Here is a 16,069-nt window from a genome sequence, read left to right as displayed (position 1 = left end):
TGAGCAACACCAGCCAGGGTGTGAGTGGCTGTCTTCTTAGAAGTGAAAGAAAAGCAGGTTAATGGACATTTCCATTGGATTGAGTAGTACTGAGATTTTCTTCAACCCTTTTATTTCAACTGTTTCATTTCTTTTGAATCATACCGATCTTCTATTCAACATTCAGCCCAAGTTGGAGCAAATATGCTAATAGGTCAGCCTCTCTCAGTTCATCCTGCCTGCCCCCCGACCGGTAAGGTCACACATGCAGTCCAAGCAGTTGGAGACCCCCTTAGCACAGCACCAATCACCAGTTACGTCAAAGGCACAAAACAAGGGACACCTCAGTGTAGTCGTATCACAAGTCCAAAGGTGCTTGCTTGTATCCTCAGCACTTCAGACGTCTCAAAGGGAGCGTTCCACTTAATGCCCCCAGGTGGAACTAGATGGTTCCACTTTACAAGATGTGTTTTATGTGCTCCCACCTTTACCCAACTCAGCTGATATGCAATTTGCCCATCTACCCCCATTTCTGCAAAAGTGGCAGTGAACAGAAGATCTTGATTAACACCAAGCATGACCTTCATTTCAAAGTGCCCAAGACAAGGAAAAGCGCTTCTTTGTCAATAATGCTTTTAAATCTGTTTCAGCACTATTTCCTCAAGCAGCTCTCTCAGTCCTTAGGGTTACTTAGCTCTTTTTTAAAATCCTCACCTGAGGACACTTTTTTCATTGCTCTTGAGAGAGAGAGAGAAACATGGATGTGAGCAAGAAACATCGATTGGTTGCCTCCCACACGCATCTCCTGGTCTCTCAGACAGGGGACTGGACCTGCAACCTGGGCATGTGCCCTGAGGGGGAATCGAACCTGCAACCCTTCAGCTACGGGGTGACTTCGCTTTTGGATCAAACACCTCCTCTGTTTCAGTTCTCTCGATGCCCATTCCCTGTAGTGACTCTTTAGTGGTTCTCTATCAGAAGGGCATCTCATTATGACCAGAAAAAATGCCTGCCCACCTCTCCTTTGGCCTCATGTCCCTTTCCTTCACAGAAGGAACCAGCTAAAGTCTGGTGGTGTTGGCAGCCTAAGGCTTTTTGTAGTTACTTCCATTTTTGCTTTTTGTAGTTACTTCCATTTTTGCCAGAAAGCAGCCCAAACCAGCCAAGGTACAGTATTCTTGGCTGACTTCCCCTCTATCTAAATTTCTCTTTTAATCCACTTACCTATTTTCTCTGACTCTGGATTGACCACCTTTACAGTCCATGGCTGTGCTTTCCCTCCCATCAATAGTTACAGTATTTGAAGGAATTCAGACCAGGAATTCCTCAGCAGCCAGCCTACCATGAGTGGTTCTAAATCTTTCTCCCACTTTTCATCTTTCTTTCTGTCAAGCAAAGCCTTAGCCATTATTTAAATTATAAAGCCAAAAACTGTTTCAATTATCCCATTCACAGCGCTGTCTTCAGCAATTACACAGGGTTGGGTAATTGAAAAAACCACATGACTCTATGTAACATATTTACATAAAACTTGAATGCGGGCAAAGGATCAAATACAAAAATAAAAATCGAAAAAACAGGCAAACATTGGAGAGTCTCCGTTCCAGGCACAGTTCTTGGGGGCCTTACTCCATAGCACAGGCTGCATTGCATTTTAGGTAATGAACAACCCAGGTATATGCAAGATATCTCGGTCTCAAGAAACCAGTCTCTTCCGAGGAGGGATCTGTTATGCCTTTATAGTCAGGTGCCCAAAACGAGGCTGCGTGACCAGTCTCAAAAGCAGAAAAGCTGGTCCAGGCTGCCTCTGGTCTGTCTCAGACCCTAGCCCAGGACGACATTAGTCATTAGTTAGGACATTCCACTCAGATTTGGTCAAGAGACAGCACCACAGCTCCTAGCCTCCCTGGAGACAAATAAGTACAGGGATGCAACAGACCAGCTGGGAGCAATTTGGCTGGTTCGGTGGTCAGTTTTGCTGATCTGGAGGCCATTTCTGAGGGGGAGAGATATCCAAGACCCTTTCCAGATTTCATGTCCTTTGACTATAAAAGCTTAGAGTTCCAGCTGAGGCAACTATGCGGTGAATCTAGGATCTATACCCAAGTCTGTGTGACCACAGTGCCTGGCCTCTTGGCTCCAGAGAAACAAAAATAAGAGAAATAAGCCCTGGCTGGTGTGGCTCCTTGGACTGAGCCCCAGGCTGAGAACTGAAAGATCGCTGGTTTGATTCCTGGTCATGGCACATACCTGGGTTGCCAGCCAGGTCCCTGGTTTGGGCAAGAGATGGCCAACTGATGTTTCTGTCTCACGTCAACGTTTCTCTACCTCTCTTTCTCCTCCCCCTCTCTCGGAAAATAAACAGATAAATTTTTTTGAAAGGGAGAAATAAGAGAGCTATAACTTTAGATGTGGAAGGAAAGCAGCTCTGCCAGAGATGGTAATTTACTTACTGAGCAGTTTATCCAGAGTCCCAGTCAATGGAAGGAGAATGGGTGGCCTGAGTACAAACGCTCGGTGTTTGTCCTTGAATGAGAAGCACTGAAAACCTATCTGAAGAACCAAACTCAAAACAAACTGCGGTTCACTGAGAGACTTCCAGCAAGTGCTCTAACGCAGCATGTCAAAAAGGCTGAGTCAGGCCCCAGAAGGAGTAACACAACTTGCCAAGTCCCACAACAGGAAGTATTTCACTCTAAACAGTTAAGATTGGTTAATGTTCAGTGTAAGTCCTATTCCTTGGATGGTGATAGTTTCTATCTTTCTAGTTTCTTTGAGGATTTTCTCTTTTATCCTCAGGGTTATAAAACTTCAAAATGTGTATAGTTTTGGGTCTGTCTACATTCATCATACTGGGCACTCATTCAGCCTCTTCAATCTGATCATGTCACTGTCCCATCAGCCCTAGGACATTATCTTCTATGATGTTCTTTGATAATTTCCTACTGTCTGCTATTACCTTTTCACTCTTTCTAGTATTCCCATTATTCAGGTGGGGGTTTAACTGACCACCTAGATTCGTATTCCTTCCCCTCATCCCTTCTCTCTTAGTGTTCTTGCTCTACTTCCTGTGAGGCTCCCTCTCCATCAGCTTCCAACTTCCCCACAGCAATTCTTAATCTCAGCAATCACACTTTTAACTTCCCACCGCTCTTTATTGTTCTGGCTGCTCTTTATTTTTATGACATCTTATTTTTTTTAACCAACTCAATCTTTCTCTATGTCTCCTATGATACTATCAAATGACAAAACCCAAGCAAGTTAATCTGATGCCCTTGATTCAAGGGAAAGCAGCCCCTGGGTCAGGCGAGCGCAGTGCCTCACCCGCAGCAGGGCACCGTCCCGGGGGGATCTGGGGCAGGAGCGAGTTTTAAGGGGGAGGGGTGGTGGGGAACAGGGTGGGATTGGCCAGGAGGGCGGGGGTGTCCTGACAGAACCACAGTCCTATTTTCTAGGGGAAGGTAGACTAGCTAAANGGTCAGGCGAGCGCAGTGCCTCACCCGCAGCAGGGCACCGTCCCGGGGGATCTGGGGCAGGAGCGAGTTTTAAGGGGGAGGGGTGGTGGGGAACAGGGTGGGATTGGCCAGGAGGGCGGGGGTGTCCTGACAGAACCACAGTCCTATTTTCTAGGGGAAGGTAGACTAGCTAAAGCTGATCTGGAGGATTGTGGTTTGTGTATGTTAAGTTTCCATGACAGTTGTGTTCCATAAGTGCAGGTTTAGATTTGTGACTTGGGCCAGGCCAGGAGGATGGCCTCCATTTTGTGGGTCCTGATAAATTAACTTTGTCAGTATTAATGTTTAGTTCATCTGTTGCCTAAACTATCTGTTTCCTCCAAGGCTATTATTATTTACCTTGGCGCTTATTTTTCACATTGCCAGCCATTCTCAAAAGTATACCAGTCCTCAGTTTTCAATTTATGTCCAAGAAGTAGGCCATTTAGCCCTGGCTGGGTAGCTTAGTAGGTTAGAGCATTGTCATGAAATGCCAAGGTTGTGGGTTTGATCCCCTCTCAGGACATACAAGCAGTAACCAATGAATACACACATAAGTAGAATAACAAATTGATGTTTTTCTTTCTCAAAAAAAATCAATAATTTTTTAAAGTAGGCCATTTAAAAGCTGACTGGTCAGAATTATGGTTACAAATCTAATTAAAAGCCACATAACTGTGACTTGAACCTAAGCTTTTTACTTTATGGAGGCCAGACCGGGGATCCAGGATTTAGGCTGGAGAAGCCCTAAATGTCAGAGGAACCCCTCAGAAAATGATTTCAACTTACCTGCTAGCAGCTGAAAGCACACTTGGGATGTTCCTTGAGCATAATGACCAGTTCTTTTTTTTAAATAAGATTTTTTATTTAATTATCTTTAGAAAGAAAAGAAAGAGAATGGAACAAATACCACTATTCCATCTGAGTTTCCACCTCCCAAAATTTGTTAAAATATTCTATGTGCTGGTGGTCTCCTGGTTTCTTAATTTTCTGAGTTTTTATTTCTATTTTTATTTACCCTTATTATTATTTTATTTATCCTCACCCAAGGATATATTTTTTTCATTGTTTCTAAAGAGGAAGGGAGAGAGGAAGGAAGGGAAACATTGGTTGCCCGGACTGGGGACTGTACGTATCCAGGCCAGGGATCAAACCCACAGCCTGGATATGTGCCCTGACTGGGAACTGAACCTGGGATTTTTTGGTTACAGAACGATGCTCTAACCAGCTATGCCAAACTGGCCAGGGCTCTGGGTTTATACTTTCAAAAATCATTTCAATGTTGTGTATTTATTAAAATAAGAACTAAAAGTGATTTAGATACTACTACTAGCCAGGCACGGTTCTAAGCACTTTAGATGTGTCCATGTCATCCCACTAACAGTCTAAACAAAGCAGCTATTGTTATTTCCATTTTACAGACGAGGAAACTCAGGCATATAGGGGTTCAGATTAACCAGAGTCTGTACTTTCAACCACTATGTGATGCTGCCATAAACGCTAGATTTTAAGGAAAGGCAAACACAGGTATCCCAAAAAACACACTCCCTCCCCACTTTGGTATTTGAGCAAAATGCTGAGTTAGCAAAGCTTCCTCTAGCTCTTGCCAGCGGCCCTGGCGTGTCACCTCCTCGGCTTAAATTCTGGTCAAAAGGTCGTTTACCCAGCCAAGAAGCAATCCTTATTAGTCGACCAGGTGTTCACTGGCCCTTCCTAACTGTTGTAATGACATGATGTTACAGGGAGGGCATTCTTTTGAACCATTTTCAATGACACAGCCTGCTGCAGCCTCTCCACACTGCTGACCCTTCTGCCTGACAATAAGCCTGTTTCCTCCATAATGCTGGGTGCCCTCTGTCCAACGCCCACTACATTTATTGTTGTACCTTGCAGGTTTTGCTGCCCTTATGACTGGAATTTTTTAAGTGTTTATTCATGATACATAAGACTCCTTCTAGTCTATTTGTAATATGACTGTAAGTCCTCTTAAATTTTCTAAGCAAATATTTGTATTATCTGAACGTTATGGCAGTTTTGTCTTTTACAGCCATTTTATTTTATCTTGTGGCACTGATTTAACATGTTGCTTAATAAGATGATAATGAATATCCAATCTTATCCTTGACTTTGGCAGGAATTCTTCTGAAGTTCGACCACTAAGTATGATGTTCATTGTAGATTTTTACTGGACACCCTCTATGAGTTGAAAGAACTGCCCTTTTACTCCTAGTGCCATTGAGAACTTCTGCACAGCCTTCATTGGAACAAGGTCCAAATACACCAGTATGGCAGGAGGGGGGAAAATCCCCCAAGGAAGTGAATTAAAATACTGAGTGCCACAAACACACACATAAATGTATAGTTTGTGGGAGTGCAAAGTAGTGCAATGCTTTGGAAAACCAGTTGGGTAGCATCATGTACAGTTAAGTATACATTTACCATTCAACCTAGTAATTCCATTCCAACATGTAAAAAATGAAACACACAAAAACTTATAACGGAATGTTATAGTAGCTTTATTCATATGTGAATATGAATATAGTAGCTTTATTCAACAACCAGGAAACCAGAAACCACCTCAGTGTTCACTGGGAATAAACAAATGATAAATTATCCATGCAGTGGGATCCTAACATGCAGTATAAAGGAGCAAATTATTGATACAGATAACATGGATGAATTTCAAAAACATCATGCTAAGTAAAAGAAGTCATACGTGCTGTGTGATTCAACGCATTAGAAATTGTACAACTGCCCAAACTAATCCCAGTGATAGAAAACAGAGCGGCAGTATCTGGTGCTGGAAGTCCTGGCATATAGGGGCCAGCAGTGTAGATGAACATGTTCTCTCTATTGTGGAGGTCAGTGCGTGGGTGTATACATTTGCCAAAAGGCCTCAAACTGTTCACTTAAAATGGAAACATTTTGCCCTGGCTGGTGTAGCTCAGTGGATTGAGCTCGGGCCTGCGAACCAGATGATCGCAGTTCGATTCCCAGTCAGGGCACATGCCTGGGTTGCAGGCCAATTCCCGGCAGGGGCCAGTTCCCAGCAGGGGATGCATGAGAAGCAACCATACATTGATGTTTCTCTTCCTCTCTCCTTCCCTTCCCCTCTAAAGATAAATAAATAAAATATTTTTAAAAAATGGAAACATTTTACTGTATGCTAATTGCAACTCAACTTGATTTTTAAAAAATTCTTAGTGTACCTACAAACCCACTAATGTTTAAAGAGAATCTAAAGAAATGAAAAAGCAATTCCATGTTTGGGATTTGTTTTCTGTAGTTACCTGAGTTAATTTTTTCTTTTTCAGTTCAGTAGAATTCCATTGTCAGGACCTGTTTTTAAGTTACCTCTGTACCTCTCTAATGGAGGCGGTGGTTTTCAAACTTTAGCATTAGCACAAACACCTGGAGGATCTGTTAGCACAGAGAGGCTCAGCCTCAGGATATCTGATTCAGTATGTCTGACAGGGCCCAAGAATCTGCATTTCTAACTTGTCCCCAGGTGATGCTGCTGCTACGGGTCCTACAAGTCCAGGCGTAACCCTTAAAATCACTGATCCATAATAGATTCCTCTTCCTCCAAAGAGTCAATTCTTAATATTAAAAATTTAAACTGTATTATCCCCTAAGAGGGATATATCCTAAGAAAGCCTGACACCTGAAAATTACAATTCTCTGTCCTGGTGATAAAGAATAGAGATCAGCTGGGCCCAAGTTTGTAAACTGGTGGCCCGTAATAAATTTTATTTAACTTGCATGGTTCTTAAAACTTAGACACCAACATTTAACACTCAGGAGAATTCACTCAAAAACCCAATTTTTCAGTTTCTCTCTCCCTTTTAAAAAATATGCTTGATTTTAGAGAGAGAGGAAGGGAGAGAGAAACATCCACTGGCTGCCTCCCATAAGCACCCTGACCAGGGGCCAAACCCTCCACCCAGGCATGGGGCCCTCACTGGGAATCGAACCCCCAACCCTTTGGTATACAGGACAACACTCCAACCAACTGAGCCATACCAGCCAGAGCCAGTTTCTGTTTAAATACCAAAATATATGGCACTAGGAGACCTACATTCCTAGAAGGAAAAAAATAAGCAGGGGTTGAGTAATGGTTATCTCCTTTAAAAAAGCTTTTTGGGGGGCTAAGTAGCAAGTGCACATGTATAAAATTCAAAAGGTACAAAAGGACATAAAGAGAAAACTACATCTCTCTTCTAACCCTGGGCCCAGCATCTCGAGGCTGCCTCTTTTAGATGAAACAAGTGCTCTGGAGACACCACCACTCCGCGGCACCCTGCCCCTTTTCACTGACTTGCTTCATCTGCCTGGCCCCTCGATGCACTGAGTTTGCATCCACGCCCATCTCACAGCTCCTCCTCTGCATGCCCACAGCACTCGGCCTATTATTTGCACTTCCCCACTGACTCCTTCATAGGTCTCCCTTCTAGGCTGGGAGATTCACAGATCCACAAGGGTAGGGTTTATGTCCTCTTATTGGTGTCTGTGTCCTACTGCCTAGGATCCTGTCAGATAGATAGCAGATGTACAGGTTGACGGAGGGAATTAGTGACTGAACAAACTGTGTATTGTTTTCAGGGGTCTGGCCTTAGGTGTAACTCAAACAGCAATTTAGTTGGGTGAAATCAAGAATTTAAATCCCTTCAGGACCCCATGAGAACCCCCAGCCCACCTTGTAATAGATCTCCCCAGAACAGCGTTAACAGAACACAGAAAGAAAATAACGAATCTTCTATTCTTAAAGAACAGGACAGTCTCAAGCTGCTTATTCAGAAGCGTGACAATCTCCCATGCCCTTTTCTTCTTTACTGTAGGTCCCACGAACTCAAACTTCTCGCCCTTTCTCCTAAACTGCCACTCACTGAAGGCCTGCAATTAGACCGTCCCACTTCCCAAGGACTGGCTGTATCCTTTCTTTCTCACCACTTAAAATCATGTCATGTTGCCTGGCTGGTGTAGCTCAGTGGATTGAGCACGGGCCTGTGAACCAGAAGATTGCGGTTCGATTCCCAGTCAGGGCACATGCCTGGGTTGCAGCAGGCTAGTTCCCAGCAGGGGACTCATGAGAAGCAACCATACATTGATATTTCTCTCCTTCCTTTCCCCTCTAATGATAGATAAATAAAATCTTTTAAAAAAAATCATGTCATGTTATGAATTTGACAATCATTACAGAGATACAAACTGCTGAACTCAGATGACCAGGACCACGAGGAAGTTACAAACTATTGAGAAATCTTACACAATATTTATGGTTCTTTCCCACAGCCATTCCGAGAAGTCACTGTCCCCTCACTGTTCTGATTATGGCAGTGGGTCACATATGGTTCTTAAATATAAGAACCAGTCTTTAAAAATTTAAAGACTGACACATTTTTAATCTAATCACCTTTCTTCTGCCTTTCGAAGGAGCAAGAGATTGTTCCAAGACGGCTGCCTGACCTGTGTGCCGCCCTGGGCCACGAGATCTGCCCACTGACCTGACCTGGTGACAGTCCGATCATAATCGATGCTCCTTCTGACACAAACCAGTACTCCTGCCCTGCCTCCCACCACATGCTGGTGTCTGGAACAGGCCATCGTCCGGACCTGGTCAGTCACATGGAGCACTCACCTGTACCTGGGACTAGTCATGTACGAGGGCTGGAAACTATCTCACCTTGTCCTGTATAAATTCTTGGGCACCTTCTGAGCAGCACAGGGCTATTTTGTCTTGCAGCTGCTCAAAGATATGCCAACTATGTAAGTTTCCCTTAATAAATTCTACTAATTACCAGTTCAGTCCAGGGATCCTTCCCTGAATCTGGATGTACTAAGCCTTCAAATAGTACTGCCATCTTCACCTTTACAGATGTAGCTATTCTCAAGGGCAAAAGTCACAAAATAGAAACAGGCCATGTGTTGTCACATATAGGTGGAAAATGTATCGTTTGAACCATGACCTAAATAAATGAAAAGAAACTTTATTATAGTTCCCCTCCCACCTCCAGCTCCATACTTACCACCTTATTTGATGAACACGATTGTTTTTTGTGTTATTATTCAGGCCTTCGACAGCTAACATTAGCTACATGGTTTTCATTTACTTCACCACAACTTCCCAGGATTCCATAAATTTTATTATTTTTGAATAATTTGTTTACAAAAATTTAAACTATATAAAAATACTTAAAAAAATAATTTTCAGCCCTGGCTGGTGTAGCTCAGTGGATTGAGCGCGGGCCTGCGAACCAGACGATCGCGGTTCGATTCCCAGTCAGGGCACATGCTTGGGTTGCAGGCCAGTTTCCGGCAGGGGTCAGTTCCCTGCAGGGGATGCACCAGAAGCAACCATACATTGATGTTTCTCTTCCTCTCTCCTTCCCTTCCCCTCTAAAGATAAATAAATAAAATATTTAAAAAAAATAATTTTCAGTCTCAGCCCTGTGTTCCTCCACTCTTCCACACCCCACCCCAGCCAACACTTTTTTTAAACCCTTACCTGAGGATATGTTTTTACTGATTTTAGAGAAAAAGGGAGAGACAGGCCGACAGACACAGAGAAACATCAATTGGTTGCCTCTGTATGCACCCCGACTGGGGACTGAACCCACAACCTAGGTATGTGCCCTGACCAGAACCTGAACCCTCAACCTTTTGGCATATGGGATGACGCTCCAACCAATTGAGCCTCCTGGCCAGAGCCCAGGCAACCACTTTTATTAGCTCCCTGTGTATTCTCCCAGTGTTTCATTTTAAAAGACAAATTTATTGAGATAAATTCACATACCATACAATTTACCCATTTAAAGTGTACAGTTCAATGGTTTTTAGTATTATTCAGAGTTGAACAATCATCACCACAATCAATTTTAGCACATTTTCATCCCTCCTAAAAGAAACCCTGTGCCTGGTAGCACTCACTATTTCCCCTAGTTGTTCCCATACAATCGTATGTTGGGAAGGTCCAGTGATGTCTCCTCTTCTTTCTTAATATTTGTATCTGAGTTTCCTCTCTCATTTTCCTTGGTCAATCTAGCTAAAGATTTGTCAATTTTGTTGAAGCTACTTTTGGTTTGTTTCATTAATTTTCTATATTGTATGAACAATAATTAAATTTTAAAAATGCTTAAAAAAAATAAAGACCAATCCTGGAATTCAGCTCAAAAAAAATGTTTTTCTCTATTGTTTTCCAATGTTTCTTTTAGCTAACACAAATCTACGTATTCTTATTTTTCCTTCTTCCGTACATAATAGGAAGCTTACTATATACCTTGAACACTAGTGTATTCTGAAGGATGTACTTCAGGTGGAGGAAAATGATCTTAAGTAGATGAGATATGAGAAGAAATAATGAGCCACAAAAGGGGTAAATAACTAAATCTTAATAAACACTAATTAAAACAAGTATTGATATCTTGTGAAACAGAAAAAGAATATACAACAAAAACATACAAGCGAGGAAGGCGGTAAATGAGGTTAAGTATATTACGCATGGGTGGTTAAGGTATGTATATCTTCACTTCAGATTTTCATGTAATGAATGAGTACTGGATAAAGTAATGCTTCCCCAGACTCCCTTGGCCATTTTCCTCTTCCCAAGGTGCTGCCTGCCTCCCACTCCACACTGCTGCTGCCTTGGCCCAGCTTTCTGAGCAAGCTGGAGTCCCAACTGAAGTACACCAAGCCTACGTGATCTGAGTTTCCCCGCCGCCTCCCAGAACTGGCTGCAATGTCACACCACTGAGCATGAGATCTGGCTTCCTGAGAAGTTACCAAAGGACGCAATGACACAGTTTTGTGTGGCAAACCTTAGCCAATGAGAAATGTGAGATGGGAGAAGTTGGAAAACTGCATTGCCCCTCCCTTCCTCCCTTCAATGGACTGCTCAGAAAGGCAGTCTCTCCTTATAAACCTTCTGGAGAAGTTCCACACTGCAAGTGAACACACTTGCTCAGACACTCCTATGAATCTTCACCTCTTGTCACCAAGCCGTGGTAACACACTGCATCAATTTTTTCCCTTACCTTACTTCCCTTTTCTTCCCTACCCTCAGTTTCCTGAACTTCCCATATAAAGAAACAATACTTCCCTCTTTGTCTCAGGTTCTATTTTCTTTTTTTAAGTATATTTTATTGATGATGCTATTACAGTTGTCTCAATTATTTTTGCCCCTTTATCCCCCCTCTACCTTGTACCCTCCCACCTTCCGGCATTCACCGCCCCCCTGACCCTATTTCATGTCCATGGGTCATACATATAAGTTCTTTGGCTTCTCCATTTTCCATACTATTCTTAACCTGCCCCTGTCTATTTTGTACCTACCATTTATGTTTCTTATTCCCTGTACATTTTCCCCCCTTTTCCCTTCTCCCCTTCCCCACTGATTACACTCCATGTGATCTCCATTTCTGTGATTCTGTTCCTGTTCTACTTGTTTGCTTAGTTTGTTTTAGTTTCAGTTTTTGGGGGTTTTTTTTAGTTTCCATTGTTGATAGTTTTGAGTTTGTTGTCATTTCACTGCTCATATTTTTTATCTTATTTTTCTTAGATAAGTCCCTTTAACATTTCATATAATAAGGGCTTGGTGATGATGAACTCCTTGAATTTTATCTTATCTGAGAACCACTTTATCTGCCCTTTCATTCTAATGCTAGCTTTGCTGGATAGAGCAATCTTGGATGTAGGTCTGGCCAAGACACAGGACGCATAAGTAGAAACACTTCACTTCTTCACACAACCAAAAGAAGAATAACAACCAATTTAAGAACAATAAACACCTGATTAAAAACGCAAAACAAGAAAATCAAACTGCATGGAATTTCAACAACCAAGAAGTTAAAGAAACATTCATCCAGACCATAAGACGGGTAGAGACAGGCAGCTAGGAACAGAGGATACGGGGCAAGGTGGTGGACCTCGTGGGCGAGGAAGAGCTGGCTGACTGGGAAACTAAAGACCCAAAAAACCCCTGGCTGTAAAATTCTGTGGGGGTTGCGAAGATGGAAGAAACTCCCAGTCTCACAGGAGAGATCGCTGGAGAGTGGGGCTAGAGGGGGCAAGTGAGTGGCAGTGTTCCCTCTCTGAACCCTTCCCTACTTACAGCCCCACAACACAGAAGTGGGTTGCCCCAACCTGGCAACTACTTGAGGCTCTGCCCCTTACAACATAACAGGCCCTCGGAGACAAAGAAATATGGCCCCAAGGAAAGAACAGATTAGAGCTCCAGAAAAAGAGCTAAGTAATGAGGAAACAGCCAATTTATCTGATAGAGAGTTCAAAACACTGGTAATCAGAATGCTCACAGAACTGACTGAGTTTGGTCACAAAATGAAAGAAGAAATGAAGGCACTACAAAGTGAAAAAAAGGAAAATATACAGGGAACCAACCATGAAGGGAAGAAAACTGGGACTCAAGTTCTACTTTCTAGAGGACCCAAGTTAAGAAATTTATGTGGATTGTAATTTCTAGGGTAATCACTAAAAGAATAAAAATAGAGTATATAATTTTCCAAGCTAGCTGAGAAAAAACCTAGAATGGTAGAAAAAAATCAATCCAAAAAAGGCAAGAAAAAAAAGAAAAATAAAGATGGAATAGTTGAAACAAGTAACATAAAATGAGACATTAGATTTAAACCCAAATACAACAATAGATACATTTAATATAAATGGACTAAATGCTTCACTCAAAAGATAGGCCAAACTAAAAAGAATATGAAGTAAAATGTATACACTTAAAAGTATTTAAAATAAGTCTAATTTTCATAATGAATTTTAAGTATTAAGAAGTTTTCTAACTAATCAGGACTTCTGCCAAGATGGAGGCGTAGGTGGAAACACTGTGCCTTCTCCCACAACCAAGGTTAAAGGCAACAAAGTTTTAGTAAACAAAAACGCAGCCAAAACACAGAAAATTGAACTATACGGAAGTCCAACAACAATGAACCATTCAGCCAGACGGATAAACCAGGAAAAGAAGCTAGCAGTGAGACAGACCACTCAGGCCAGGGCCCCAGCGATGGGAATTAGAGCCTGAAAACACCAACTGGAAAGACTTTCTCGGGGTTGAGGGGCCGGGAGAGGCTCCCAGGCTCACAGAGAGTTCGTTGGAGAGACCCACAGGGTTCTGGAGAGTACACAGGCCCACACACCCGGGAACCAGCACCAGAGGGGCCCAATTTGCTTGTGGGAAGCTGCAGAGGGGACAGAAACCTGAGAGAGTGGAGCAAAGCACCGTTTTTTTCCCCTCTCTGGCCCTGCCCCCACATACAATGTCACAACCCAGCCACCTGTGTTGCCCCACCCTGGTGAACACCTAAGGCTCCATCCCTCATACATAACAGGTGCAAACAGACCAAACATTATGACTCAACAGCTCAAAGACCGAGAGCCTATAATTCTAAGTGACCAAGAAATAGCCAACCTATCAGATGCACAGTTCAAAATACTGATGATCAGGAAACTCACAGAATTGGTTGATTTTAGCTACAAATTAGAGGAACATATGAAGGCTAAACTAATTGAAATGAAGGGAAATGCACAGGAAACTAATAGTGATGGAAAGGAAACTGGGACTCCAATCAAGGGAGTGGACCAGAAGGAAGGAAAAAATGACCAAACAGAAAAGAATGAAGAAAGAAGAATTCAAAAAAATGAGGAGAGGCTTAGGAACCTCCAGGACATCTTTAAACGTCCCAACATCCCAATTATAGGGGTACCAGAAGGGGAAGAGGAATAGCCACAAGTGGAAAACTTACTTGAACAAATAATAAAGGAGAACTTCCCCAGTCTGGCAAAGGAAATAGACTTCCAGGAAATCCAGGAAGCTCAGAGAGTCCCAAAGAAGGTGGACCCCAGGAGGAACACACCAAGGCACATCATAATTACATTACCCAAGATTCAAATGAAGGAAAGAATCCTAGAAACAGCAAGAGATAAAGGGACAGTCTCCTGCAAAGGAGTGCCCATCAGACTGCCAGTGGATTTCTCAAAAGAGACCTTACAGGCAAGAAGGAGCTGGAAAGAAGTATTCCAAGTCATGAAATGCAAGGACCTACATCCAAGATTGCTCTATCCAGCAAAGCTTTCATTTAGAATGGAAGGGCAGATAAAGTGCTTCTCAGATAAGGTCAAGTTCTCATCATCACCAAGCCCTTATTATATGAAATGTTAAAGGGACTTATCTAAGAAAAAGAAGATAAAAAATAGGAACAGTGAAAGGACAGCAAATTCATAGTTATTAACAACCACACTTCAAACAAAAGGAAACTAAGAGGACAGCTAGATCAGGAGTGGAACCATAGAAATGAAGAACACATGGAGGGTGAGCAACAGGGGAGTGGGAGGAGGAGAAGAGGGGAGGAAAAGGTACAGAGAAAAAGTAGCATAGACGATAGGTAGAAAATAGACAGGGGGAGAGCAAGAATAGTAGGGGAAATATAGAAGCTAAAGAACTTATGACACATGGACATGAACTAAAGGGGGGGAATGGTGGGAGAGGGGGTGTGCAGGGTGGAGGGGAATGAAAGGGGGGAATAGAACAACTATAATGGCATAATCAATAAAATAGATTTTTAAAATATGTAAAAAAAGGTTTTCTAACTAATCGAACAGCGGAACTCAGAAAGGCATATTATTCAGAGACATTTCTAAGGCTAAACAGTTTCCTGCCTTATTGTAGTATATTGTGCAATTCAAAAAGGAAGTTTAAAGGCCAGAACTAACAATCTTAGATCACCATCTCTATTTCTGTCATCTTAACTCAGGATTTTTTAATTTATTTAATTCTTGTTCAAGTACAGTTTTCTGTCTTATATTCCCAGCCCTGACCCCCAGTACTCCCCACCTCCCTCCCATTTCCGCCCCCCACCTTAGTTATTGTCCATGTGTCCTTTATACTTGTTCATGTGAGTCCTTCCCCTTTTTAAACCCAGGATTTTCTTTACAATTGTGAAAAAGAAAATTCCTCCTTCAGCCTAATTAAAATATTCGCCTTAACCTTATTAATTATGCAAATTAATCCTAAAACTGTAGAAAGAGATGAAGTAGCCAAAATAAGGCCCTAAATATTCCTTTCACACACAGTGAGGGTGTGTGTCTAATATATCTCCAGTAACTTTTCAATAGATGACAACTCGTGACCTTTCTTCTGAGTCAGGTTTGGGGAGCAGAATACTCTACTCATGTTAAAGGCATCTCCTGGAAGCCACTGACACCTCTGCTGAGAGAGTGGAAGGAAGAAGGCAGCAGTTACCTAGTTACCTAGAGCTGAAACCTGTTTTCACATAAAGAATCATTTCAGTATGACTCTTGGGAGAAAGATCTGTCACTTTGGTCACGTTATGTTTTTTGTGAGTGCATGCGAGTGTGCACACTGTTAAAAATGCACACTCCTGGGCTCCATCCAAGATTTACTGAATAGACTCTACGGGGTAGGATTACACTGTCTTTATTGATAACATGCTTCATTAATAATTACTATTTCTAAAATCATGAATATCATAGTAGAACTCAATCTAGAACGACTGAATTTAGATTTAAAATAAACATACTTTTGCTATGGAGACCTGATTCACTCTCACCAAGGTAAACCG

The 16,069-nt window shown here is 42.3% G+C and overlaps 1 protein-coding gene across 7 annotated transcripts in view; it reads right to left on the bottom strand.

Annotated features, from left to right (window-relative positions):
• Positions 1-2,432: 2,432 nt before the first annotated feature.
• Positions 2,433-16,069, bottom strand: part of GTF2H2 (general transcription factor IIH subunit 2) — a 39,054-nt gene continuing 25,417 nt past the window's right edge. For all 7 annotated transcript variants that reach the window (XM_037032440.1, XM_037032436.1, XM_037032439.1 and 4 more), the window contains exon 17: positions 2,433-2,505. In XM_037032440.1, coding sequence (XP_036888335.1) covers positions 2,441-2,505 — 65 coding nt within the window. In that variant the 3' untranslated portion in view covers positions 2,433-2,440. The remainder of the gene's footprint in view (positions 2,506-16,069) is intronic.

This window comes from Sturnira hondurensis, unplaced genomic scaffold (genome assembly GCF_014824575.4).
Source record: "Sturnira hondurensis isolate 20B ecotype Veracruz unplaced genomic scaffold, ASM1482457v3 Scaffold0021354, whole genome shotgun sequence".
Classification (NCBI taxonomy): domain Eukaryota; kingdom Metazoa; phylum Chordata; class Mammalia; order Chiroptera; family Phyllostomidae; genus Sturnira; species Sturnira hondurensis.
This window is presented reverse-complemented; position numbering and strand designations above follow the sequence as displayed.